This window comes from Arvicola amphibius, chromosome 8 (genome assembly GCF_903992535.2).
Source record: "Arvicola amphibius chromosome 8, mArvAmp1.2, whole genome shotgun sequence".
Classification (NCBI taxonomy): domain Eukaryota; kingdom Metazoa; phylum Chordata; class Mammalia; order Rodentia; family Cricetidae; genus Arvicola; species Arvicola amphibius.
Genome location: NC_052054.1, coordinates 64,109,533 through 64,137,428, shown reverse-complemented (window position 1 = coordinate 64,137,428; position 27,896 = coordinate 64,109,533). Strand labels below are relative to the sequence as shown.

General features: G+C 38.1%; 1 protein-coding gene and 1 pseudogene across 1 annotated transcript; one reads left to right on the top strand and one right to left on the bottom strand.

Moving 5' to 3' along the window:
- Positions 1-321: 321 nt before the first annotated feature.
- Positions 322-10,381, bottom strand: LOC119821749 (annotated as a pseudogene).
- Positions 2,981-27,896, top strand: LOC119820832 (zinc finger protein 420-like). The gene is made up of 6 exons (XM_038339470.1): positions 2,981-3,170; positions 4,436-4,516; positions 4,685-4,850; positions 16,738-16,849; positions 21,511-21,637; positions 22,713-27,896. Exons 4-6 carry the CDS (start codon positions 16,820-16,822, stop codon positions 24,851-24,853), a joined length of 2,298 nt encoding a protein of 765 aa, XP_038195398.1. The 5' UTR covers positions 2,981-3,170; positions 4,436-4,516; positions 4,685-4,850; positions 16,738-16,819; the 3' UTR covers positions 24,854-27,896.

Below are 27,896 nucleotides of genomic sequence, written 5' to 3'. Positions count from 1 at the left end.
ACTGTGTGTACAACAAACATGAACAACTATTGACCTATAATAATATGAAAATATACCCTAAAAGCTGTATCAATATACAAAATGTCCTAAACTGAGGTAGAAGCATGTATATATATATACAATCTGACAAAATAACTTTGTATATATGTACAAATAATGTAAACAAAAATAACAAATATAATTTGAACTTGTATCAATATACAAAAACTATAACAATGTAAATTATCCATAAATAATAGTTCACAAGTATTCACTCTATTACCCACTATTACTATCCCCCCTCTTTGACATATGAAGCTGTTTAATTGGGTTGTTAGCAATTTAGGAAACCAGTTTGTGAGGATACATCCCGTTCATCAGAGAGAACTGAGAGCGCAGGTAGCCCTGCAGCTGAGGAACAGCTTTGATCTTTGGCAGAATCTGCGAGTCCATGGTTTTATGATCAGCCTTGCCCTGCTCTGTAATCTCATATTTCTCTTCTGTGTCAAAGATCTCGCCCTCCTGGTGCCTGGACTTACACAGCTGCTTTTTCTTGAAGTAAGCATCAGTCAAGTGTTTGGGGATTTTAACTGTGCTGATATCAACTTTTGTAGAGGTGGCGATGACAAACTTCTGATGTGTTCTTCTCAGAGAGACTCTGTTGAGGGCAAGAGATCCTGTCACAAGCAGTTTACTGTCACAATGGTTTACCACTTACCAATTGTTTCAGGAAAACCACTCTCTTGCCCCTATGGTGCCCGGTGAGAATGATGAGGACAGTCCCAGGAATGATGCTGGCATGCACGTGTCTCACGTGATGACTGAAGGGCTTTTGCCATGGCTCAGCAGCTTCTGAGGCACATCTTCAGTAATATAAAATACTTGGGTATTTTTTGAACCTTATCCACCCAGGTACCGCCATTCTTGTCACTACCAAGTGCTTTGTGACAGTAGCAAGGACCTTTTCCTTTTTCTTTTCTTTTCAACCTTGGTTTTCCCAGCCACATAAGCCCAGGCACCCTGTAGGCTCAGCAGAAAAGATACAAATAAAGACAGTGAATTCCCTTCTCCTAAGATCTATCCATAGCCACAACTGAAAGATAAAAAGTCAGGCCCTGTGAGCCTCTCCCCTTCCTAGACTGATTGTGGCTAGGGCTGGTCTTGAGTAAGGCCAGTGCAGGTGAATACAGTTGCTCTGGGTTACTGATTACTATAGTTGTGTGGAGTCTGGAGAATGGCATGTAATGGCCATGTCCCCTCTTTCCATTCCTATTGCCTTCCCACATCCTTTTCCTCAATATTCCCAGAGCTTTAGATGGCATGGTGTAGCTTACTTTTTAAGACTGTTACAATATACATCGCCTATTTTCTTCTTCAGGAACAACAATGAGTTTCTGCATTCACCACTGCATTTTTTAAAAACTAAATTTTCTATGTTTTATCTAAAAACACCTTTTAATGGTTTTGGGAAGACAAAGCTCCTTGAGAGCCAGCAAAATGGTAATGCCACCATGTAGCAGTTAAAGCAGTTTTAAGCACATGTTGAATTCAGCACTGGGCTGTTAATGGACTGACTGACCACTGGCTCCTAAGACACCTATTTCCTTTCAAAATCCTAAGTTCCTGAAATGTCTTCCCCCAAGTCAATATTGCTAATAGTGTAACTGGAGATACTTGTCTTGTAATTGTGGAGGTCTATGAGGGAAAAATAAAGATGGCTTCTTAGAGTCATTTCATTTGCATAATGGCAAAAATGATTATCCCATTTCCCAGTTAAGATCTCCATGGTGAGTTCCTGTGCAGCTGGATTTCACTTTTATCTTAACAGAGCTACTTGCATGGAGCATTTTATTTTAATTCTTCATTTTCTTTGATTTAGAAATCCAGCTCCTCTACTTTATCTTCAAATCCTGATATTCTGTCTCTTGCGTGACTTATTTTATTATTAGGCCTATTGCATTTTCTATTTCCTGTTTCATTTCAATTTGGGGTTTTCGATGTTTTTAACTATAGAATGAATCATTGTCTTCATTTCCTTCAGGCATTTGCTTCCTTTTCTTGCCCATAAATAATTTTATACTTAACCTCTTTGAGCTCATTTACGTGCTTTATATGCTTTTACCTCCTTAAACATGATTCTGGTTTTTAGAGTTCTGTATCTTGGATATTGTTAAGTTTGGGGCATAGCTGCTCTGGATTCCAAATCCCAGCATGCAAGGTCCTGACCCCTCCCCCCCCCCCCAGGAGGGGTCAGGACCAGTCCCACAGGATACTTAAGGGGCCTCCTTGAGGAGGAATACATGGCTTTTCGGGTCTGCATGGGCTCCTTGCTGTCCTGTCTTCCCGCCATGCGCTCGGCCACCCGAGAGCGTCAACCTTAATAAAACGATGGGCATTTTGATTTGATTTGATTTGATTTGACCTAATTGGATTTCTTGCGCCGGCGGAGCTGCTCTTATTCTTAACAGATATCATTCAAAGTGCTTTCCTTAAGGGACAGAGCTATGGTTTGAGATGAGTCAAAAGACATTTTGTCTTTAATTTGTTCTGGAATGGGACTTGATCATAAGAATTTAGGGTGCTGATTGTCTCTTGCTGTGCCTTTTTAACCCAGGAGGCTACTATTCCAAGATGAGAATCTAGACGGGTAACTTGTATCTGAAGGGGTCAGACAGCTGAGTGCAGTCCTCTTAGATCCAGTTCTGCTCTTGGCTGGCAGCAAGCATGTAGGGAGGCTGTGCAGTGCGGGTCCAGGGCAGCCTGACAGCTGGAGCTGGGTGGAAGGCAGCCTGAAATAGAGTAGGCGGGGAGGGTCTTCGCGGGCGGGGACGTTCGCCTGATCAGAGAGATGGTAAAAAGGAAAAAACTTGGATGGATTTGGAAAACTAATTAAGAAAGAGAAAGTGTCTGCGTACGCGGACGTAGAGGAACCACGTAACCGGAACCGGTGTGTAGTGGGCGGGGCCAGGAAAGCACTCCAAAGAGCCATGCCAGAGTGACAGGAAAATCCACCATTCACTGTGGGATCTGGGAGTTCCGTGCTCCCGATTCCGGGGCCTAGGACACTGGCTTCTGTTGGAGAGCCTGAAAATTAACGGTAGCCACAGGTGCCACGTGGGGTATCCTAGGAAAGTCACCTGTCAGCAGCGGAGTGGCGGGAACCGCAGCCCGGCGGCGCTGGAACTTCCCAGGTCAGAGGAGCTGCGGGGCTGGGAACTGCGAGAACCAAGCAAGCAGGGTTGTGCTCGCTGAGTCTGCTCTTAAGGACGCCACGCTCTGTCGTGGAAATCTTACCATTGTCTGGAAGTTTGAGATCCTATGAACTAGGACTCATCCTGATTTTTTAATTTATCTTATTGTTGTCAGAATATTTTCATAAAATAACTTAGTAGAGGGTTTGCATTATATGCTGTTTACCAAACAGGGTTCTCTTTACTATTATTGTAGCAGTTACAAAGCTCTTGAAATTTAAATTCATGCATGCATTCCCTAGGACTAGGGACTAGGCACCCAGAGAGCTTTGTAGATTTTAGTCACATGAGGAAACAGTGCAGGTTTGATTGAATCAGAAAATACACTTTGACAGGATTAAGACAGAACAGAGCTTCCTCCATCTTGTATTCTTGCTGAAGCTATTTCCAGGGTTAACTAGAATTTGATTTCCTTGATGGAGAATCCCATGGAAAACTACCCAACTCTATCCGAGAAACCAAAGGTCAGGATGTTCTATCTAACCTATCTGATTTAGCCTTTGTTAAAACTGTGGAGAACCTTCTCCAGATGACCTTTCATCCTAGCTGCCTGTGTGTGCAGGAACCCTCCTTAGGGAGGGAAACGTCCTATCTTAGCTCCTGTTAAAAAACTCCTTGCTTCAAACTGCTGATACTGCAGAAGTTCCCCTATAACTGCCAAACAAGACAACTACACCTAGGTCTCTTCCCTTAAAAATCCCATGTTCTGGATACTTGGAGCCTCGCCTAGGACCTTGAACACTTGGGTATGGTCTCAGATGACTGGAATAAGTCGAGTCTATTTTGGGTTGGTTACAGAGTGCTAATCTCTGGTGGGCTACTCATAACAATACTTTATCAAGTTCTGCAATAATGATTGTGAACATTAACTTTTACAAGGCAAACTTTAACCCCTACTAATTTAACATCTGAAAGGTGTGCACCCTATGATGTACATGCAGCATCCACAAATGTATCTTCATATGATGCTGTGAATGAATATCAGTCCATACTATTTTGTAGTTAGAAAACTCACTATAGATGAAAACAAAAGTAGAAAGCATTTTTTGAATATTTATGCTCACTCACTTAGATCATAAAAATGTTTCGATGGTTCAAGAAAAGCACTCTGTCCATGCAAATGTGACTACATAGTTGTTTTTTTTTTTTTTTATTTCAGAGTTTGTTGACAGTCCGCGGTGTGACTGTGGACTTCTTTCTTGCAGGAGGAGTGGGAATGCCTAGACCCTGCTCACATGGCTCTATACAGAGATCTCCCGTTGAAGAAACACAACAGTCTGGTTTCTGTGGGTGAAAATAGGTTTTTTTGCAGTCTCCCTTTCTCCTGCTCAGGGTTCCTGGGAAAACTACTCTGGATGTGTGGGAGCTGTGTGTGAATGAGTCTCGCATCTCACAGAGTAAAGTGAAATCCTCAGAGAAAGACATTTCACCTGGTATTCTCTCTCCTTTTGCAGGTGTCAGCATCTTTCATGTTTGTTCCATGGAAAGTTCCAGGTGCTTTTTGAAGAATCGCTTTCCTTTATGCAGGTCTCCCACTACTCAACCAGTCCTGCTCACCTGTCAATTAGAACAAAGATCCCTGGATGGTGTAAAGAGAGGAGACAGTGGCAAAGGATCCAGGTGTGCAGGAGTCACTGAGAAGGAGGTGAAGGAATGGGGAGGGACTCGAGTGACAGTACAAAAAGTTGTATTTCATTCAAACTGATTCTAGATAATTCCACTGAGGATAACCTCAGGATTGTCCTATTGTAGGTATTAGGAGACTCTTTGAAAGATTCAATAGCAGATAAAATTTTATTTGAGTTTGCATATGAGTGGTGCTGTCCCTCTTTCATTCACATTGCTTATCATGCCTTCATACCAATTGTAAATGTTTTCATTACTATAATTTGAATATAATGTTTAGTTAGAACCATTGATGCCTCTTGGTTTTTCCTGTTCTCATTTTTGAAGCATTTTCTAATTTCTTCAGATTCTGTGTCTTAGAGTTAATTTCTTCATTCCCTAAAATAATGCCGGCAGGATTTTGTTAAGATTTGCTTAATATCTTTTCAGAGTATTAAACTCTTATTGCACTGTCTTTCTGTTGATGTTTCCTGTCATCTGTCTTCATGTCAACTCTGAACAGATTGCATTCCTATAACTTTTATATATTTTAAAGTCATCTCTGGATTTGATCCTTACCTTATAGTTTTTGAAGTCTTTGTGGTTTCTCACAATTTCTCTCTTCATATGAGAAGTGCCTAAATTACTTAGAATCTTTACAGAATACAAACATTCTTTTACATTTCTTCTCATGTTTGAATGTGAACATACTACTAGTGAGTCAGTGGTCCCATGTCTTTTATGTATTCTTCTGTTTCTATATACTGTTTGTGTCAGCAGTGCAAGTTATTGAAGAAGACACTTTATAGAGATTGATCTTTACTAGGTTTGAAGTTATCTTTCTCACTAACGTCCTGATTTCCAGCATCACTGAATGAAGGATGTTGAAACCTCCCTGCATTACAAGGAGGTTATTTGCTTCCTACAGTTCTGTCATTGATTGCTTCATGTCTTTGGAAACCTTTGTGAAATGTATTCATATTGATCACATAGCTTTCTCGCGAATGGACCACTTGATCATTTGTTAAATTTTTTTAATAGTAGATATAGCTTTTTATTTTACCTACCACAATTATAACCAACCCTCATCACAGCATATCTATTTAAAAACTTCCTTCACTCGTAGCATTTTGTATCCTTATATTTGAAGGAAAAGTTTCATGATTAAAAGTGTGGAGCATGTACTATGTACATTTTGGCTGTTAAAATTGCTTTGAACATGCTCCTTTTTTGCTTATTAATTATAGTATTATTTACTTTGTGTTTTTTAATTTTTTTCTTGATATAAAAATCTGTACTTATGTGTTGTACTATGAAAAGTTTGCTAACAAATTTCTCCATTCTGTAAACTGTACTTCATAACTTATTATTATTTCCATACAAGATTTTAATTGCATTCAATCCTGTTATGTTGCTTATTGCTCTTGTGTCTTGTTAATTTGTTGTGCTGTTCAGAAACTGGGTCCCTATGTCTATGACTTATTCCCCCTTAGGCTACGCTGCAGGCTTCACAAGTCACTGGAATTGTGAATTGAAATTCACTGGACCTAGGTTCATTCTTTTATATTTGGCTATTTACTTTTCCCAATACAATTGGTTGATGAGGCCGTCTATTCTATTGTTTATGTTTTTGCCTTTTTGTTGAAATTTGACTGTGTGACCTGGTTCTATATTTGCTTCTCTTAGTGTGTTGTGTGTTTACTCTTCTGCCATTCCTAAGGTGCTGTTGTTCTGTGTCTCTCTGCAGTGTCATCAGAAACCACAGCTGGGATGATTGAAACTCTGCTCTGTGTGCCTGGGGTTGCTCTTAGGGTCTCAGTGTTTCCTTGTAGATTTGTAGGATTCTCTTACTGTACCTCTGAAGTAATCGTGGCGAGCTTGATTGTTCTGGATTTTGAGTTAATCATATAAATCTTTTAACACTGATAATTTTATAATAATATGTCATATTCCAGGTGCATGCAAGATTTTCCCACCTTGTGCCATTCTCAATCCCTTCAGTGAATTCAAGTTTTCGTTTTAGAGGTCTCTTCTGCTTGGTTGGCTTTGCCCTTTGTTTTCTTCATTTTTTTTTTAAAAAAACCATGTTTTTGTTTACTATCTGGTTGTAATTAAATAAACAGAACAGTAACAAAGTATCCGACTTTTCTAATTAGTTGGTTATATAGATGATAAGAAAAGATCTGCCTCTAACTAGGCATTGGTATCTCCCTTAAACTCTATTCATTTAAATTTTGTTTATTTTTCATAGTTAATAAATACTGATATTTTACCATTGCATAGGTTTAATCACTCACCATTACCCCCTTTTTACCCTTCTCTCTCAACCCTGGTTAGCCATGTTTCTTCACACTAACCGTCCACATATTTCATGTATGATTTCAGGCAGGTTTAGGTAGGTTGCCAGATCATAGTGTGCTCATTATTACAACTGGCATGTCATATGGCAAAAGTTTTACACATGCCCCTTCCTATCCTCCAGGTCTTACAATCCTTTTACCTCCTCTTCTGTAATGTTCCCTGTGATTTATATGTGGGAATATGGAATTCTCATTATATTCTGTGAAGTAAGCAGTCAATTGTTCTCAGTATGTGACCAGTTTTGAGTCTCTGAAACAACTGTTGCCCATTGAAAACTAAGTTTCTTTGAACCAGGCTGAAAGCAGAACCAGGATAGAGGTGTGAACTGAATAGTTTTAAAACAATTTAATTATTTGTACATGTAACAAAATGTCAGTAGTGAATTTCCTCCTAGAACTTGTGACCTTTCTCTTAATTGTCTTGCAGCCAGGTTCCCAGTACCATCCATGCATTTCCTGCAATCAAGCCAGAAAACCTTCCTTCTCTTACTCACAAAGTAGTCTTACTCTATGACACCAGTGGGCATGTCCGACAGATTGGGATTTTTGCACCCAGGACCCATATCTAGAGGTAGCTGTTGACAACTCTGGCCCCTGTCCCAGCCTGCATAGCAGTTTTTGACACTATGAATGAGACTAGCAAGGAGTCCAGGATATTTTTAAACACTGTGAGTGGTCTGCTGACTTCTTGGCATCTTTTCATTGGTATGTACAAAAAACAGACAAAAACAAAAACCTCAAAAACAAGTGATGTCATATGTGGATTAGATAGCTTATTGAGAGGACTATCTGGACTATTAGATCTGAGCTTTCTCATAGGTGTTGGATTACAGAGTTCTATTCCTCTGTGAGGGGTCCACTGGGTTTCTTAGTCTTTTATATTTTATCCCCTTAAATTTTTCTCTGTTCTTTTTGAACTGTGTACCACTAATACGTAAATTAGTGTAGAAGGAGTGTACACCCTCCCTTGTCCTGATTGCAGTAGAATGATTCCAGTTGTCCTTCTATTGTAGTGTTAGGTTCAGGCTTGTCTTATTATCTTTATTATCGTACATTCCTTCTATGCTCACATTTTTCAGAGCTTGTTTACTGAGCAAATATGATATTTGTCCATGAGTATTTCTTGAGTCTATTGACATGGTCATGTTTCATTTCAGCGAGTCTACATATTTGGTGTCTTACATTGATTCTTCTTTTAGGTTTTGAAAGGGTCTTGCATTCTTGGCATGAACTCAGCTTTTGGTCTCTTTCCATGTAATTTAGTCTCTATCTATATACATCCTGACAACTGATCTGTGATTTTGTTCTTTGCATATATTTCTTTTTTTCTCATCTGTTTCAGGTGTCCATATAAAGCTAGCTTTGTTGGATGACTCTTTAGATTCCCTTTTCTTCATGTTTTCTGCAATGCTCTCTTTTTGCCATTAGTGTAAGGTTTGTCTAAGGAAAGGAGAGTTCCATGCTAAATCTATCCAGTCCTCAGAAACTTTAAGAAGAAATGCTTTCTGCTTCAGTTTCAGCACTTGCATAATGCCTGCTATTGTTTTAAGACATAGAACGTTGGTCTGTTTACTTGTTTCTAGGATCTCACTCTTTTCTCCTTTAATTCTGATTTATTTGCACATGAATTTCCTCAAAACTCCATACGGTAACACTGACGTCACTGACATACACTGCAGTGTCCTCTTTTTAGCTCTGGTCCTAATTCTTGGGCATTCACTCTTTTCGTTCAGATTAGGGGAAATATCTTTTGTCAGTACTTTTCTCTCTTCAAGGAAACAGGTCTATTTCATTGACTCATTGTATTGTCTTTCCATCTCTATTTTATTAATTTCTGCACAGTCTTTCTAATATCTCTCATGTAGTAGTTCAGACTGGTTTGTTCTTTTGCTCGTAAGTCCTCAGGCACATAATTATGAACAAATGTTTTTCACAATTAGTGCCTCTTGCTATAATAACTTCTGAGCATATCCTTGCCACTTACCTGTGTGACTGTCTTTGATGACTTTATACTTACCCTGACACTGTAAGAAAAAAAATCCTCAGTGCTCCATGAATTGTTTCATTATTCCTTGATTTAAGTCTCTACTGTAGCTAATTAAGGGACAGTACACAAGGGGCTGGAGAGGTGGTTCAGCAGTTTAGAGCAGTTATTGTTCTTACAGTTTCCAGGTTCAGTTCACCTCACACTCTCGTGTAACTCAGGTTCCAGAGGATCTGTTGTCTTTTTATGGCCACTGTAGGCACTACATGTAAGCAGTGCTTAGACTTATATTGAGGCAAAGTCCCTCATATACATTTAAAAAAGAAGAAAGAGGAAAAAAGAAGCAGCAGCAGATGGTCTAGAGATAATATATAAAAATTCAAAATACCAGTACAGGAAAGAATTTGGAGGTATCACTGATAGTGTGAGAGTAAGTGCAGAGCTGCATATGTTATGGGATAGCTGGTACCTGATGTTGATATTGGAAGAGTTAGGAATGATCCTTGTGGATGAGAAATAAAGTTGTTTCTGTGCATGGAGCCCAGATCTGGAAAACATTCTGTGACCATTGTTATATATAGCAAAAGAAGGCTTATCATACTGATGATATAGTTAGGAACATAGCAGAAACTTTTGAGAGGATCATCTCTATTTGTGGAAGAATTTGTAATACAAGAAAATTCTGTGAACCAGAACCATCTACAAAGAAATCTGCTATGAAAGGAAAGTGAATTGAGTTCAAGCACCACAGTTTTCTTCTCCTGTGGTATAATGACAGACCCCAGATCTCAAAATCTCCTCCCTCATCAGTCAGGTGTGATACTGAAAGAACATGTTCCCACTCTAACTAGTTCATGATTACCAAACAGGACTTGAGATAAAGAGCTTCGTGATTATTATGTCCTAACATACACAACTCTTCCATGATGTTCATGTATGTTATGCATTCAGAAACCAAACACACTGACTGACATTCTTTCTCACTGTCACCCTTACTGCTGTGCTGTGGTTTGCAGTTGAGCTTCTAAGGTCCTGCAGGTCTTGTACATTCTTCTCTGAGAAGAGTTCACTATTCTATGGGAACTTTTGGTTTTGCTGAATTTCATCTTCATCTCTACACTGCTGTTGAATTTCATGTTGCTGCTGTGAATTCCACTCACCTTTTCATGATACCACCTTTTGTTAAAAGAGTAAGCATTCATTTTCTATTACCGCTTATCAGGTCCTTCCCTTTTTGATATTTTAAAAACAATGGCTTCTCCAGTCATGTGTCCTCAGGTTTCTGTGGGGTAGGATTAGTGAAGCTGTTGAGTATTGGCAGAGACTGCTCCTTCAGTCCAGGCCACTCAGACCCAAAATAATTATGCAGAAATTGTATGAATTAAATCACTGCTTGGCCTATTAACTTGTGCATATTTCTAGCTGGCTCTTACATCTTAAATCGATCCATCTCTATTAATCTATGTATCACCACGATTTGTCATCTACTTTGAAATGTTTTATTCTTCTGGTGGCCTCTGGATGTCCTGGTCAGATGTAGTAGGTCTGGAGTCATCAGGGAATTTGTTTATTTTCAGGAAGGACGTAAGCATAGCCTCACCTCAATGTTAGAACAAGTGGTCCTTTCTGTTGATTAGTGGCTAGAACTTTTCATTTAACATATACTGTGACCCATGTCTCTTTTACTGCAAAATATTTTGGGTAGCAGAAAAAAAATTATCCTTTAAAGTAAAAGAATTTTTGTTTTAAATTTAATGTTAAATAAGCTAAATGTAGCATAGTATGTGAAGATTTAAATGAGTATAATTTCCCCTTTTTAAAAATTTTTAATATTTTGCCAGTTAAGTATTTGATGTTGTCATTCCACATTAGCTTCATCCTGTGGATAGTAAGGAATTTAGTAACATGATTAATGTTAAAATTCCTCAAATCATTTGCTAACATACATAGGGTCATTATTGGTATTTAATTGTAATGAAAGTCCTAAAAAAAAAAAAGGAAATGTATAAAGAGCTGTTTTACTAAGTCAGGTTCCAGATGAGTTATAGTGGTATTTTCCTGGAGTCACCAGGGCCCCATGCCAGGCATGGAATTGTGCTCTGTAGCTGACTAGTTAGGGAGAGTCATTATGCACTCTAGCACTGATCTCTATATTTTTGCACCAGAGAAAGTCACAGACACAAACAACTGCAGTTTCAGATGTGAAGCTTGGAGTACTTGATGTGGGAGTCCCCTCTGTATGCTGTGATTACCATTAATGAATAAAGAAACTGCCTTGGCCTGTTGATAGGGCAGAACTTAGCTTTGCTAGGAGGCCATGACCTCGTGGTGATACACAGATTAAAGGAGATGGGTTAAACTAAAATGTAGGAGTTAGCCAATAGGAAGCTAAAGCTAATGGACCAAGCAGTGATTTAGTTAATACAGTTTCTGTGTGATTATTTCGAGTCTAAGCTAGCTGGGAGGCCAGGTTGAACTAGCAACTCCCTCCTACAAGTGCTTTATAAAATAATATCTTTATACTGTGTTAAATAATGCTGTTAGTAAAGGATAGACTCTCACGAGCCTTCTTTACCTCCCTTGCCAGAATCTGATCTTTTATCAGACCAAGGGCAAGTATAAAACTAAAAAATAAACCACATTACATTAACAGTTGTCTGTGGTCACTAACCTTTAAAAATTTAAACCTAAGGCTTTATTAATTTAAGATTTGACATCCTTAAAGTTTAGGACAATTTTAGGTTTGAGCTTAGGAAGATTCTTTTTATTAGGCAACAAGTTATTCAGAAGTACCTGACAAATATTACAGAAAACCCTGACAGAGAAAACACTTGATTTTTGCCATGTAAGTTTGAAAATATATATTTAACTCATAATGTAAATGAAACAAAAAACGTACAATATCAAAGCATAGTAGTTTCATCGAAAAAGAACTTGCTGGAAAGCTCTAGTTTTTACTAACTTTTGTAGACAACCTGATGTCGCAGATTCTCAAGCTGTACCAAAAATATGTTTAGGTGATAACCTTCAAATATTCTAGTTTTTATTTATTGCATTTCTGGCTTGACCTCGTCTGACTTCCAAGGGAATTTGAGAAACATGCAATTTATATTTGCATTCCCTTGCTTTCTCTTATATCAGGTTCAGTGTGTCTAGTTTTATGTCTTTGATCCATTTAGACTTGATTTTTATACATGTGATAAATATTGATCTATTTGCATTTTTCTACATGTGGGTATCTAATTTGACCAGCACCATTTGTAATGTTTTCTTTTTTTTCCAGTGTGTATTTCTGGCAGCTTTATCAAAAATTAGGTGTCCATAGTTGTGTGGATTTATCTCTGGGTGTTCAATCCCATTCCATTAATCAGTATGTCTGTATTTATGCTAATACCATACAGTTCTTATAACTATGGCTCTGTAGTATAATTTGAAATTGGGAATGGTAAGGAACAGCAGATCATTTATTGTTCAGGATTGTTTTAGCTATTCTAGGTTTTTCATTTTTCCATATGAAGCCAAGAATTTTCCTTTCAGTTTCTGTGAAGAATTTTGCTAGAATTTTAATGTGGGTTCCATTGAATCTGGAGATTACATTAGCGCAGATGGCCATTTTTACAATGTTAATACTAATAATGTATTAGCATGGGAGATCTTTCCATATTTTTATATTTCCTTCAATTTCTTTCTTTAAAGATTTGAAGTTTTTGTGATCAGTCTTTCACTTGTTCAATTAGAGTTAACCCAAGATATTTTGTATTATTTGAGGCTATTGTAAAAGTTGTTGTTTCCCTGATTTCCATATCAGTCCCTTTGTTATTTATATATAGAATGGCTACTTATTTTTGTGAGTTAATCTTGTATCCATCTACTTTGTTGAAGGTGGGCATCAGCTGTAGACGTTTCCTGGTGGAATTTTTATGTTGACTTATGTATACTATCCAATCATCTGCAAATAAAAATGCTTTAACTTCTTCCCTTTCAATTTTTATCCTCCTGATCTCCTTCAGTTATCTTATTGCTCTGACTAAAACTTCAAGTACTATACTGAGTAGATACAGAAAGAATGAACAACCTTGCCTTGTTTCTGATTTTAGTGGAATTGCATTGAGTTTCTGTTGAAACTTTTTTGGTTGATGTTGGCCAAAGGCTTGTTATAATCTGTCTTTGTTATGTTTAGATATGTCACTTGTACCCTTAATCTCTAGAGGACTTGTATCAAGAAGAGGTGTGGGATTTTGTAACCAGCATTTTCTGCATCTAATGAAATGGTAATTTGCCTTTTTTTCAGTATGTTTATATGGTGAATTACATTTATTGATTTTCATGTATTGAACCATCTATACATCACTAGAATGAAGTTAACATGATCATGATAGTTGATCTTTTTAATGTGTTCTTGGATTTCATGTGCAAGTATTTTATTGGGTATTTTTGCATACTTGTTCATAAGGGAAATTGGAAATTGGTCTGTTTTGTTTGCACCTCTTTGTGTGGTTTTGGTATCAGAGTGACTATGGCATTATAAAATGAATTGGAAAATGTTCTCTTTGTTTAATTTTTAAGGAATTCTGTATGGAGTATTGACATTTGTTTGAACTTTTGTTGAAATTATGCTCTATAGCCATCTAGTCTTGGACCTTTTCTTTCTAAGAATTTTAATGGTTACTTCTATTTCACTAGGGGTATAGGTTTGTTTAAATTGCTAGTCTGATCTTGGTATGAGTTAAGAAATTGCATTTCTTTTATATTTTCTAATTTGATGGAGTGCAGGTTTTTAAAGTTCGCTATTATGATTCTCTGCCTTCCCTGGGTACTTGTTACATCATCCCTTTTTCATTTCTTATTTTGATACTGTTGCTTCTGTTGTTGGTATCCAGTGGTGGTCTGATGGCATGTAGAAATTAGTTCAGTTTTCTTGTATTTGTTGAGACTTGCTTTGTGTTGGAGAATGTGGTCAAATTTTGTAGAAAGTTCCATGAATTTCAGAGAAGAAGGTATATTGTTTTGTGTTTGGACGAAATGTTCTGTAAACATTTGTTAGGACCATTTGGTTTATTATGTCTGGTAGGTCCAGCATCTCTCTTTAATTTTTGTCTGGATGACCTGTCCATTGGTGAGAGTGGATATTCAAGTCTTCCACTATTATTGTTTGAGGGTCAGTATGTGGTTTAAGCTGTAGAAATATTTATTTTACAAACTTGGGCGCCCTTGTATATGGTACATAGATATCAAGAATTGAAATGTCATCTTGGTGAATTTTTCGTGTGGACAGTTTGTAGTGTGTTTCCCTTTTTCATTAATTTTGGTTTGAAGTCTGTTTTGGTACCTATTGGAATGGCTATATCAGCTTGTTTTATGGGTCTATTTGATTGGAATACTTTTCCTGACCCTTTACCCTAATGTAGTGACTATACTTGATGTTAACGTGTGTTTTTTGAATACAGAGGAGGGATGGGTGCTATTTTTGAATCCATTCTCTTAATCTTTGTCTTTTTATTGTGGAATCACGAGATATCAATGATCACTGGTTTTTTATTTCTGTTAATTTGTTGGTGATAATGGTGAGCAGTGTGTCAATGTGACTGTGTGTGTGTGTGCGTGCGTGTGTGTGTGTGTGTGTGTTTCCCTTCTTTTGCTTTGGCTGGTCTGAGTTTATCTATTCCCTGAATTTTTATGGGTGTGCTTTACCTCATTAGGTTGACGTTTTCATTCTAGTAACATCTGTAGGGCTGGTTTTGTCTATCGTTTATAGATGTTGTTAAATTTGTCTTTATGGTAGAAGATATTATGTTTTCCTTTGATATTGATTGAAAGTTTTGCTGGGTAAAGTAGTCTGGAGTGGCAACTCTGATCTCTTAGGGTTTGCAATACATCTGTCCATGACATTGTGGGTTTTGGAGTTTCCATTGAGAAGTCAGGTGTAATTCTAGTAGGTCTGTCTTTAGATGTTATTTGGCCTTTTTCTCTTGCAGATTTCAATAGCCTTTTGTTGATCTGCATGCTTAATGTTTTGGTTTTTATATAACAAAGGGTCATTCTTTTATGGCCCAAAGTATTTATTGTTTTGTATGCTTGTTCTTTTGTAAGCATTTCCTTCTTTAGGATAGGAACCTAATGTTCTATGATTATATTGAAAACATAAAAAGCTGCATTTCTTCTCTTTCTCTGTCCCTGTTTTCCACGGTTGTCATCTTTTCATCGTGTTGCAGATTTCCTCGATGTTTCCTTTCAGGAGTATTTTAGATTTAACATTTGACTGATGTAAATTTTCCAGCCCTTATATTCTGTTCATGAAGCTTTCCTCTGTAATTCTTTTTTGAATTCCTAGTTTGTTTGTTTTTTATTTTCAGAATTTCCTCAGTCTGCATTTTGTTTATTGATTCTGTTTCCATTTTCAGGTCTAGAATAGTTCTAATTATTTCCTTACACTGTTTGTATTTTCCTGGATTTCTTTAAGGCATTTAATCATGTCCGCTTTAAGGACCTCTATCCTCTTCATACAGACAACGTTAAGATCTTTCTTCTTTTGCTTCAGCTATGTTGGGTTATTCGGGGCCTGTTGATGTAGGATAGCTGGGTTCTAATAAAGACATATTGCTCTGACTGTATTGACCATGTTTTTATGCTACCCTCTAAGGATGTGGGATTGGATTGATTATAGGCTAGGTGCTGGGATTAAAGGCGTCTGCCACCACCACCCGGTGACACAATGATTTCTGTATACTTTTTATCAGTTCTTTAACATGGGTCATTTCCATCATTACGTTTATAATTTCTTGTAAATAAGGAGTTTGCAGATTGTTGCATAGATTTATGCCTGAATGAATTTCTGTAATACCATTACCTTGTTGACATATAATTCTAGCTGGAGATAAAGAGGAAGGGAAGGATAAATAATTGATGAGAAAGTAAGGGATTGATTCTGAGTAACTGCTTTAGCAGCGGCATTATTTAATCATCTAAAATTGTGCTCAGCTTTCTATAGGAGTTCATCACAAAATATTGACAGTTCCATTTCTGTTGAGACTTTCATATTACGGGGTTTTATTTCTGATACGATTTTTAATAATATTCTGGTTGCTAAAATTACTGGTATATTTTTCTTTCCTTCAGTTAGATATAATGGTTTGCTGTGTTTTTGAGTTGGGTTTCATATCTTACCCCCAGTTCTTCTCTATTCTATTCATTATGTAAAATGTCTTTATTACCTGTGTTGTGATGGACAATTTCTCTGATTTATATATATATATATATATATATATATATATATATATATATATAGTTTACCTCCAATTATGATCTTTAGTGCTGTTCGAGTGCATGACCTGTGATATTTTGTAACTTTCTTCAAGTGAACTTCCTTCTCCGTGAATTTTAAGAGCCACCATTTCTGGGTGCAGTGATAAGATCCAGCTATTTTCTTTCATCACTCTAAATATATCCTTCCATGCTTTCCTGTCTGTGAGAATGTTAATAAAACCTTCGGTATCTTTTTCACTTTGGGGTTCTCTTATGTAGTTTAGCACTATTTGTAACAGGATTGTATTCATTTTAGCTTGCTTCTTTTGACACCTTGATGTGAATTGCCGGAAGAGTGCCAGTCTTTGTGCCTAAGGCAGAGAAGAGCAACAGGAAGAATGGATGCTTCTCCTGTAAAGGCACCACAGGTCAGTGCCATGTCCACATTTCTTTGAAATTTTTTTTTTTGTTTTTGGATGGTGTGGGCCCTCTGATGGACAAGCCACAGCAGCCCTGGAAGCTCAGTGTGTTTATTACATACAGCTGGATAAGGAGGCAAGTTTGCCTTATCTCAAGAGGAGATGTTTCTCTAAGGGAAGTCTTCCAAGTAGTAAATATTCCAGGGAGAAAGCCATGCATCCCAGGAGGAAAGGTGTGCATCATGGAGAGAAAGCTATAATGGGCATTCTCTGCACAAACTGTCCACATTCATTCTGAGATCCAAGGAAGGCTTTGCCATTTCTATGAGCTTTGACATTCCCTTAAGGCTGAGACATGTCCATGGAGCTAAAACATCAGTTCTCAACATGCCAAATCACATGTCAAGAGCACACACCCACTCAGGACTTACCACACTCAGGGCTTCCCCCATACTCTACAATGGAGACACTGGAAAGATAGAAAAATCACCCTCAGGGAAGAAATTGGAATTAACCAGAACTGAAAAATGTGTCTGACTGCTTCCTTTCTACATCTATTTCTCCAATGTCAAGTTTCACCCCATTAAGAGCTCATATCTCCAGGCTGCCACATTCAACCTTTCAGGAAGACAGAGCCTGCGTCCTGAAGATCAGGATCTCAAAAAAGCCTGGGAATGAGGGAGAGAGGTTCCCTGAGCCAAGCCCACAGCCATTAAGCTATGTAGAGAGAGACAGCAACAGCAGGGCATTCTGGGATTACACAAACAATGCCTTTAGGGAGATCAGCAGTATGGAACACTAGAAGGCAGAAAATTGACATCCAGTAAAACCTATGAGTACCATACATAATCACAGACTTGACCGTTTCTTTAAAGTTTAAAAAAAAAGCTATTATTGCAAAAACAGTCTGGGTTTTATGCATAATTTACAACTATAGGCAAACCCAAACAAAATTTTACTTATTTTTAAAGATATATAGCTAGAAATGAAAGGATAAATTTTTAAAAAAAAGAAAGCAAAGTGAATACCTTTTGATGGGACCTGCCAAGGTAGGCTACTAAGGAAACACACGACATGCAACAGAGTTTGTGCAAGAGGTTTATTAGGGGAGGGAGAAAGCAAAAATGTGAAAGACTTGTTGGAGTGGGAACAAGAGGCAGCAAGAGAGAAAAGAAGAGATAACAGAAATGAGACAGGAGAGCAAGCTATGCTCTGGTGGGCACTTTTAAAGGGTGCACATGTCACATAGCTGACAGTGGAAAGGCACCTGGCGACAGGTGATGATGTAACTGTATGATTATTAAAGATTGCTGCACGTCCCCAAGTGGTGACAGTGGGCGCTGAGAGCAGCCAGCCCCAGGCAGGGGTGGTTGCAGGTCCCTGAGCTATGGCAGGAAGAAACGCAGGGGACACGCGGCCACGGGCAACACATGCTGCAAGTCCCCAGCAGCTTGCTGGGAAATCCTGGCAGAGGCAGACAGTGGGTCCCGGGAGCAGCCAGTCCTAGGCAAGGACTGCTGCACGAGACCATGCGGGAGGTCTCCAAAGATGGGTGGTCCCCAGCAGTGACAAATGACAAATGGATAGGCACACCATGCAGAGTGAGGTTAGATATTTATTAGGTGGGTTATGGAGGGGAAAGAAAAAGGGGAGAAGAGGAGAGGGAGAGGGAGACAAAGAAAAAGAGAGTCTAAGGCTATAAACAGGAAGGGAGTGGACGTGGCTTGTCTCTTAAAGATACAGAACATTACAGTAACTTTGCTGGGAGAGGCCTTTTGTTGTAAGTTTAAAGCCAAATTTTGTTACAAATTGCATACATTTTAAACTGTACCCAATGAGTAATTTCCAAATTCTGAGGCCAAGATTACAGCATAATCTTCAGATACTATTATTTTTATGAGAGCAAAGTGCAAAGAAATTATAGAGATAAATGATGTTTAGGAGTGAGGAGATAGAGCCTTGCATGTAAGGGACTTTGGAAGTATAGCAGAGCATGCCTGTTTAAGTATAAGATATTTGGAGACCTTTTGTCTGTGGCCGTAGCATTTGCTGACGATTTGTGAGAATTTGGAAATCATGTTTGCCAGTTTTGGCCACTGATTTGAGGCCAAGATATTATCATAAAATCTAAGTTCGTGGAGGAAGAGAGAGGAGGTCACAAAGTGGAAGACTATGCAAATGTGTTCTTATACGTTCCAAGAGGAAGTTGAGAGGGAAAACGAGCTGCAGGATTGCAGGTGAAAACAGAGATAGCACAGTGGATCTGCAGTCTGGATGCAGAGTGAGAGAAAACAGGAAGGAGCAGAAGGAAAGGAAGCCCATGGATCATCAGGCCACAAAACCAGAGCCATGTGGAGAGTACAGTGGGCTGGAGCTTAAGCTGTGCATCTCCCAGGCTTCTGGCAGATGAAAGAAAGCAGGAGAGATATCTACATGAGTGTAGCTGGCCGCAGGAGCCAGACAAGCACACATGTCCACATGGAAAGTAATGCAGGAAGAATCAAGATTCTAAATTTTGCAATCAGATTCACTCACAGACAAGTGATCCATACATACCGTACTGAGGATTAGATCAGCAGATACTGTGTGGACAAGCTGATGTATGCTTAACAAGATGAAGCTGGCTCTCTGTCTCTGACACCCACGTTGCAAAAAAAAAAAAATACGGACAGTACATTTACAAAGTTTAGAGAGGGAAATCAGACAGAAACAAAGAAAAAGAAAGTATAGGGTTTTTTTTTTTATCAGTTCCCTGACCACTCTGTCTAAGGTATATTGAGCCCAGATTTGATTTGAAAGGAGTGGTCAAAGGGTCTCCAAAGGACATGGCAATGGAAGTAAAGAGGTATATGACAGTTCCAAAGGATGCTGCAGAGAGAAGTCCAAATCTTGAGAGCCTTAGGCATCCCCAGTACTCAGAGGACAACAGAACAGAGTAGGCTCAGGCTGGAAGTACATCGTCACACAAGAACATGGCCAAGGGCTCCTAGCCCAAGAGAGACACGGTACCTGGTAGGACTTCGAGAAAAGTGAGAAGGCAAGGACTGTGCATGAGAAATGATGTTGCACATTCAGGAGAATGGTCAGAACAGGTAGCTCCATGAGAGACCTAATTGCCTGTTTTGAATGGAGGACAAAACCATCAGTGAACAAGAGAACAGATCTGTTGCACCTGAAAGCTAGCCAGCAGTTCGCTTATGGGTGGAGCGAGCAGGTAGAATGAGCCTATTAAGTCTTGGCACCAATATGAAAGAATAAAAAATAAAGGTGAAGTGGTTGCCTTTCAGTGGCCCTGCCAATGTATGGCAAATACGCCACACACAACAGTTAGTGCAAGAGGTTTATTGGGGTAGGGGCAGAGCAAAAAGAGTGAAAGACCATGTTGGAGTAAAGATAAGAGGAGGCAAGAGAAACGAGACAAGAGCAAAAATTGTTTTTTAATCGGATCCATGCAAGCCTTAAATTCCCTTCCTCTGGTAAAGTGTTTATTTCCTGATTTTTTCTTCCTTTTTTCTTTTTTGAGAATTCAGATTAAACCTTTAAATTTTGTCACCTACCTAGCACAGCCTTGTCCTTAATGTATCTTCCCACAATACCGTGAGGACATTTGTTTTTCATGGATTTAAGATATTTAACTTAACTCTAAAAGAGATTCCATTGTAAATGATAAGCAAAGAATTGATGCCCAGTTGAGATGGACTTTTGTCCTTATATATTAGGAGGAAGAAGGTCTCATGTGCCACATAGGTTGAATTTCAGGGATGACAAAGTTTCTAGAACCATATTATGAAAGTAGCCCTAGAAACACATGGACCTTTTGGCTTCCTTCACTGAGCAATTTAACAAAAGTAGAAATAGAAGAGACTCAGAGTCTTGAGTTCTAGTAGTAAATATTTCAGCACCCTAGAGAACACAGATGACAGAATAAATATGAGGCTTATGTTCACTGTAAAACTGATGTTTCTGAGAGGAGATGCAGATTGCAGTTTAGTGGATACTTTCTTTGATATTTGATATCAAACAGTGATGATACAACTATGGATGTGTTGAATCTGAAAACTAATTGTCTCAGGAAAGGTCCTGATCATATCATACTTTTGATAACAATGCTCAATGGTAAGTTCTCAAAAGATAAGTATTTTCTCGTTTTTTTGTTTTAATTTTTACACAATGTTTAAGCAGTCTTTCTCCACCTCTATATTGTATCATGTGAAATATGTTAGAAAGAATTTTCTAGACATATTGATTTGGCTCTATGCATAGGACATAAATTTTCAAACATAAATGAATGTCCCTCTTAATTACATTGCTTTCTTCTTTTGAAGGAAAAAGGCTATCCTACCCTATATGTTCCTTCCCCTGAAGCTATGTTTTATATATGTAGAAATTCTGCAGAGAGGTTGCAATGGACAGGTTTCCATTTCTGACTTATAAAGGGAAGTTTTTATTGTGTATATGCATGTTCATCTGCATTTTTTATTGTTTGTTTTTTTGTTTTGTTTTTTGGTTTTTTTCAAGACAGGGTTTCTCTACAGCATTGTTAGAAAACTTTTGTCTTTGAATAATGCCTCATTTATATCATGAAGTGTCTCTAATTTCTTAGGTCTCTTTTTACCTAGGAAAGCATATTGTCAAGCCACACATGGTAAATGTGTAATTTTCCATTGCAGGGTCTGTTGACATTCAGAAATGTGTCTGTGGACTTTTCCCAGGAGGAGTGGGAATGTCTAGACTCTTCTCAAAGGGCTCTTTACATGGACGTAATGTGGGAGAATTATAGCAATCTAGTTTTTATAGGTAAGCATGCATTACTTGTAGAACTCTTCACTCATCCTTTGTATTTACCTAGTTTGGAGTTGTATAAACTCTCTGGCTTATCTAGAGACTACTAGAAAGTAGGAAAATTCTAATAATAGTAAACATAGCTTCATAATTTTTAGTCTTCTCAGCAAAAATAACCAATACTATATAATATATAATCTTTCCAACAGTCTCATATGACTTTTAACCCTAAGTTCCGTGTTCACAGATAATTGAGTATTCAGTTGGAATATTTTGATTTTTACTCTTGGATTAAGCTATTCACCTATTTCTGATTTTTAAAAGAATGGAGAGTTTTTTTTTTTTTTTTTTTTTTTTTTTTTTGGTTTTTCGAGACAGGGTTTCTCTATGGCTTTGGAGCCTGTCCTGGAACTAGCTCTTGTAGACCAGGCTGGTCTCGAACTCACAGAGATCCGCCTGCCTCTGCCTCCCGAGTGCTGGGATAGGCACCGCCCGGCTGAATGGAGAGATTTTTGAAGAGAGAAAGAGCTGTTCGTGGTGTGCATGTGCTTAAGTTTTGTTCTTTTTTAATTTTTTTTTTTTTTTGAGATATGGTCTCTAGTCCTGGCACTGCATGATTTTAATCCCATTGCTAGGGAGGCTGAAACAAGTGGGTCTGGTGAGTTCCAGGCCAGCCTGGATTACATAATGAGTTCCTAGCTGATGAAGGCCACACAGTATGACTCTTTCAAACATATAAACAGCAACCAAAAAGGGAAGCATTCTCCATATGATCAGTAGAAGAGCTCCTTTCTCAAAGTACATCATTGCCCTATCACCGTTTTGTTCAATCTTCTGCAAGGCATGCAGATGGCAGATGAGGTAAAAATGAGAAGGCTATTATTGATCCTTGTAGTTTGATGTTGATCAGGGTGGAGGTTCTTCTGTGTATTTATTTAATGATATTGAAATGCAAATGGTATCTGGTGAGAGTTCTATTCCTAAGAATTGCTAATTCATTCGTCTTAGAGAACTGAAGGATGCATCACTCATTGAATCTGTTTAATCAAGCTCCAATCCTTATTAATCCCTAATTGTACTAATTTTCCAGAGAACCATTGCGTATGTGGTAAATACGAGAAAACCTTGGATCAAGGTTCAAAGCATATTGTCCATCAACATGTGAATACACAAGAGAATTCTTACAAATGTTATAAGTTTGGTGAAATGATTCATAAATCCTCCCAAGTTGTGCCTAATAACACAAGTGATACTACAGAAAACTGCAAGGAGTACAGAAGTGATAGCCACAGTGATGCCTCTAATGAATCGTCGAACCCTAAGAGATATAAAAATGGGATCACCGCAGAAGAACAATATAAATATAAAGATTATGGGGAGTGTTTAAATTTGTGCCCTATCATTAGCCAATATCAACGAATCCAGACTGGAAAGAAGGAACACAAAAATACAGAGTATGATGAAGTTTTTAACTCTAAACATAAAGTAAAGGTGAAACAAATCCACAGGGGAGAAAAACCATACCAATGCAGGAAATGTGGAAAATGTTTCAGGACCTATTTGAGCCTCAGTAGACATCAGAGACCTCATCCTGGAGAGAAACATTACAAGTTTACAGAATGTAGTAAGTCTTTTCTCTATTTGTCACACCACAAAGTACATTACAAAATCCATTATGGAGAGAAATCCTACAAATGTACAGAATGTGGTAAGTGCTCTTATCATTCATTGGGACATCATACTGGAGAGGAGGCTTACAAATGTAATGATTGTAGAAAACCCTTCATATGCTACTTAGGTCTTAGAAAACATCAGAATATTCATGGAAGAAAGAGGCCTTATGAATGTAAACAATGTAGCAAGTCCTTCTATACATTGTCACACCTTGAATACCATTGCAGAACCCACAGTGGAAAGAAGCTTTACAGGTGTAATGAATGTGGTAAATCCCTTTCCACCTCCTCGGGTCTTCAAAGACATCAAAGAATTCATACAGGAGAGAAATCTTATATATGTGGTGAATGTGACAAATGCTTTATCCAGAAATCCCAACTTAAAACACATCAAAAAACTCACACAGGAGAAAAAACTTACAAATGTAGTGAATGTGGGAAATCCTTTACTGTTGGCTCATCTCTTAGAATACATCAAAGAATTCACACGGGAGAGAAACCTTACAAATGCAGTGAATGTCACAAATGCTTTATCCAGCAAGCCCACCTTAGAAGACATCAGAAAACTCATACAGGAGAGAAACCTTACAAATGTAGTGAATGTGAGAAATCCTTTACTGTTGGCTCAGATCTTAGAATGCATCAGAAAATTCATACTGGAGAGAAACCTTACAAATGCAGTGAATGTGACAAATGCTTTATCCAGAAAGCCAAGCTTAAAAAACATCAGAGAATTCATACAGGAGAGAAACCTTACAAATGTGCTGAATGTGAGAAATGCTTTACTGTTGGCTCAGATCTTCGAACACATCAGAAAATTCATACTGGAGAGAAACCTTACAAATGCAGTGACTGTGACAAATGCTTTATCCGGAAAGCCAATCTTAGAAGACACCAGAGAATTCATTCAGGAGAGAAGCCTTACAAATGTAGTGAGTGTGAGAAATGCTTTATCCAGAAAGCCAATCTTAGAACTCATCAGAGAATTCATACAGGAGAAAAACCTTACCAATGTAGTGAATGTGGAAAATCCTTTACCGTTGGCTCAGATCTTAGGAAGCATCAGAAATGTCATACTGGAGAAAAACCTTACAAATGCAATGAATGTGACAAATGTTTTATCCGGAAAGCCCACCTTAGAAGACATCAAAGAATCCACACAGGAGAGAAACCTTACAAATGCAGTGAATGTAACAAATGCTTCATCCAGAAAGCCAATCTTAGAACACATCAGAAAATCCATACAGGAGAGAAACCATACAAATGTAGTTACTGTGACAAATGTTTTATCCAGAAAGACCATCTTAGAACACATCAGAGGCTTCATACAGGGGAGAAACCTTACAAATGTAGTGAATGTGACAAATGTTTTGCTGGTGGCTCAGTTCTTAGAAAACATCAGAAAATTCATACTGGAAGAAATCTTACCAATGCAGTGAATTTGGCCAATCCCTTATCCAGGAAGCCCACCTTAGAACTCATCAAAGAATTGATACAGGAGAGAAATCTTATAAATGCAATGTATATGACAAACTCTTTACCTGTCTCTCAGGTCTAAGAAAACATCAAGAAATACATACTGAAGACACAACTTTCTATACTAAGTAATATGGCATATGCTTTATCCAAACTCTGTCCTTATGGACCACTACAGCATCCACACTAGGGAATTATTATGGACATGAGAAATGTGTGAAAGCCTTTGAGTAATGTTCGAATCTTAGGAAACATAATCTAGACTTATTTCAGAAAAATTCTGCAAATGTGACTAACATAGGAAATTTTTCATTAAAATGTTTTACTTTCTCACTGTCAAATAATTCATAATGAATACAAAATGGAGAAGCCTGAAGAATGTGCTGTTGTTTGTCAGTTTTCTGGAGACTGTAGGGAAGATGATTAAGATTGTAAATAAAAACTCAAAAGAGCCTCCAGATGTCCCTGAAACTGTCAGGAATCACCATGTTTAATTCCACTGAAGAAACTTATACCAGTCTTGGTGTATAGAATAATTGAGCCAGTAAGATACAATACATGTAGATATGCCTACAGGTGTATAGTATTCTCTGGGTGTCCATTGTTCATAAGCTGTATTTTGTGCTGGTTTGGCATTTCATGATGGCAACTGTCTTCGATTCACTTTTGTTCTTGTAAACAACTCCATTCTTGTATTTATGTAAGTAATACCATTAAAACCCATTGGTTCAACTAGATGGATTTCAGTGGCAAGCATACTTGGTTCTGTTGTCAGTTCCCACTTTGGCTGAGTGGGTGTATATGAATGCTATCTCTTTCGTGGAAAAGTCTCTCATACAACATGTGCTGTAACTCTTAATTGTTCCTCTAAACTTGTATACCAGAAAATAAATATTAGAGAGAAAGCATTTGGGTTAACTAAAGTAGGGCAGATTGATTGTCCTCACTGCTCTGGGCTTACTATTATGGTAGTACATAGTCCCACAGAAAGGGGCTCAAACACAGACAGAATGTTGAGGATTAGGGAGCCCAAGAAAGAAGGCCACTCTCCCTTGCATTCATGAAGGAGAGTGAGTGGTCTGCAATGGGACAAATGAAATATTGGTGCAAGCCTGTGTTATTGAAGGACATCATCCAAACTGGGCTATGCTTATGCATGATCATGAACTCATGTATAGACTCCACAAGTCAGTCAATCTCCAATAACCCTCAGTACATTGCTGTCCATGGGTAAATATTGAACACAATTTTGCTATCATCACATCCCGCTTTACCTTGAAATTCTACTCTGTGAGCCTCAATGAATGAATCAAATCCCATTTGTTAAATTCTTTATACAATGCCAATATTGCAGACATCAGAAAATTCAACATGAAATAAAACTCAAGAAAGTACTTTAATAAAGACATATATTCAGCTTAATTCCATGTGTGAATTCATCTATACAAATATCAAGAGACTACAAAACTTTAAAAAATAACCTATAAGCAAGAAAAGATGTACATGCTCATATACTACTCAGAAATCCCCAAGGGTGTGCTGGGAGAGCATTCTGAAGTACTGAAAAAGATGGTGAAATATTTAGTCTGATTCTAAAGTACTATATCAGAATATTGATACTAAAAACAGCAAGGCTCAAAAAGTTTAGACTTTAGACAAGGTAACATGTTACAATGAGCAAAAACCATACCATTGCCTAAGTTTTTTGTGGATTTTATTACAAGCCGATACTCATATTCAACTAATAGGGGAGTATTGTTTGAGAACATTTGGTGTTCTCAGTTTTGGAGTTTGGTAAAACATAAACGCAAGTGGTTAGTACAATCTTGAGTTTATTTATGCTCTTGTTGGCTGAAGAGGATGTGATAATTTGTATCAACTGCTGATGTTTTAGGGATAGTTAATCTGATGCAGGATACAGAGAAAATTTAATCTTCTGGACTGGCCTTTAGTAATCTGTAGAATGCAACCAGCTCAACAGACATGTGGGATGCCAATGTTGGGTGTTCCCTAGAGCAAGATGCCTCTGCTTGATGACATTAGATTATTTCTAATTCAGCAAAGATTTCCAGGGGTCAAATTATAAACATGTACAATGAAGATATGTGACCTGTACCCCTCATACAATATTGTTTTCTTTGTTCTGTACTCATTTATACAAAGTTCTGATGTATGATAGCAGCAACACCTGGGAAGCCGGGTAGAACAGGTCTGACAGCTAGAGAACTGTGGAGAAGGTAGTCTGCACAGAGTGGGACAAATTGTGTATCAGTGGAGCTGGGACAATTACCTGATCTGAGGAGTGATAGGGAAATGAAGCATAGATTGTGTGGGTTTGGAAATTTCAGAAGCAATGTCATTTGTGCAAGTGGATGATGAGATCTAGATTATAGGAGCCATGTTAACTGAACCAGGGCATGATGTTCCAGAAAACCTAGCATTCCCAGAGGGACCTCTAATAACTACATTGTTCAAAACCAAATATAGAACACAGGTGTCATCTCCATATCTTGTAGGGACAGAAAAGCTCCCCTCAGCTGAAGGACACCTTGTGTGGCTTCTGAAAGAGTTATCTGTCAGGAGTGCAGTGGGGGAACCTGAAGCCCAGTGGAGCTGAAGGACTGGGAAACAGGCATGGGAAACCTAACCAGGGGGGTTAACTAGTTTTGCTGCTACTGTGCAGGACACTGACTGTCAAATTCTGTTGTGGGTATCTGCCCATGTCTGTAAAGTTTAGATCATATGAATTGGAGTTATTGAGATTCTTTTCATTTATATTATGGTTGCCAGCATAGTCACAGAATAATCTGTAATCAGGGTTCTTGTGCTATTGTGGCAATTACAAAGCTCCTGGAATTTAAATTCACCCATAATTTCTAACTTTGCCATTCTACTACTTACCTATTCAAGATAGTGGAAATTTGTTCCTGTGACTAGTATCCCAGTGGCTGCTTAGAAATTAGTCCCATGATGCTGGGTGGTGGTTGTGCATACCTTTAATCCCAAGCATTTGGGAAGCGGATGCAAGCGTATCTCTGAGTTTGAGGCTAGCTTGGTCTACAGAGCGAGTTCCAGGACAGCTAGGGTTGTTACACAGAGAAAACTTATCTTGAAAACAGAAAAAG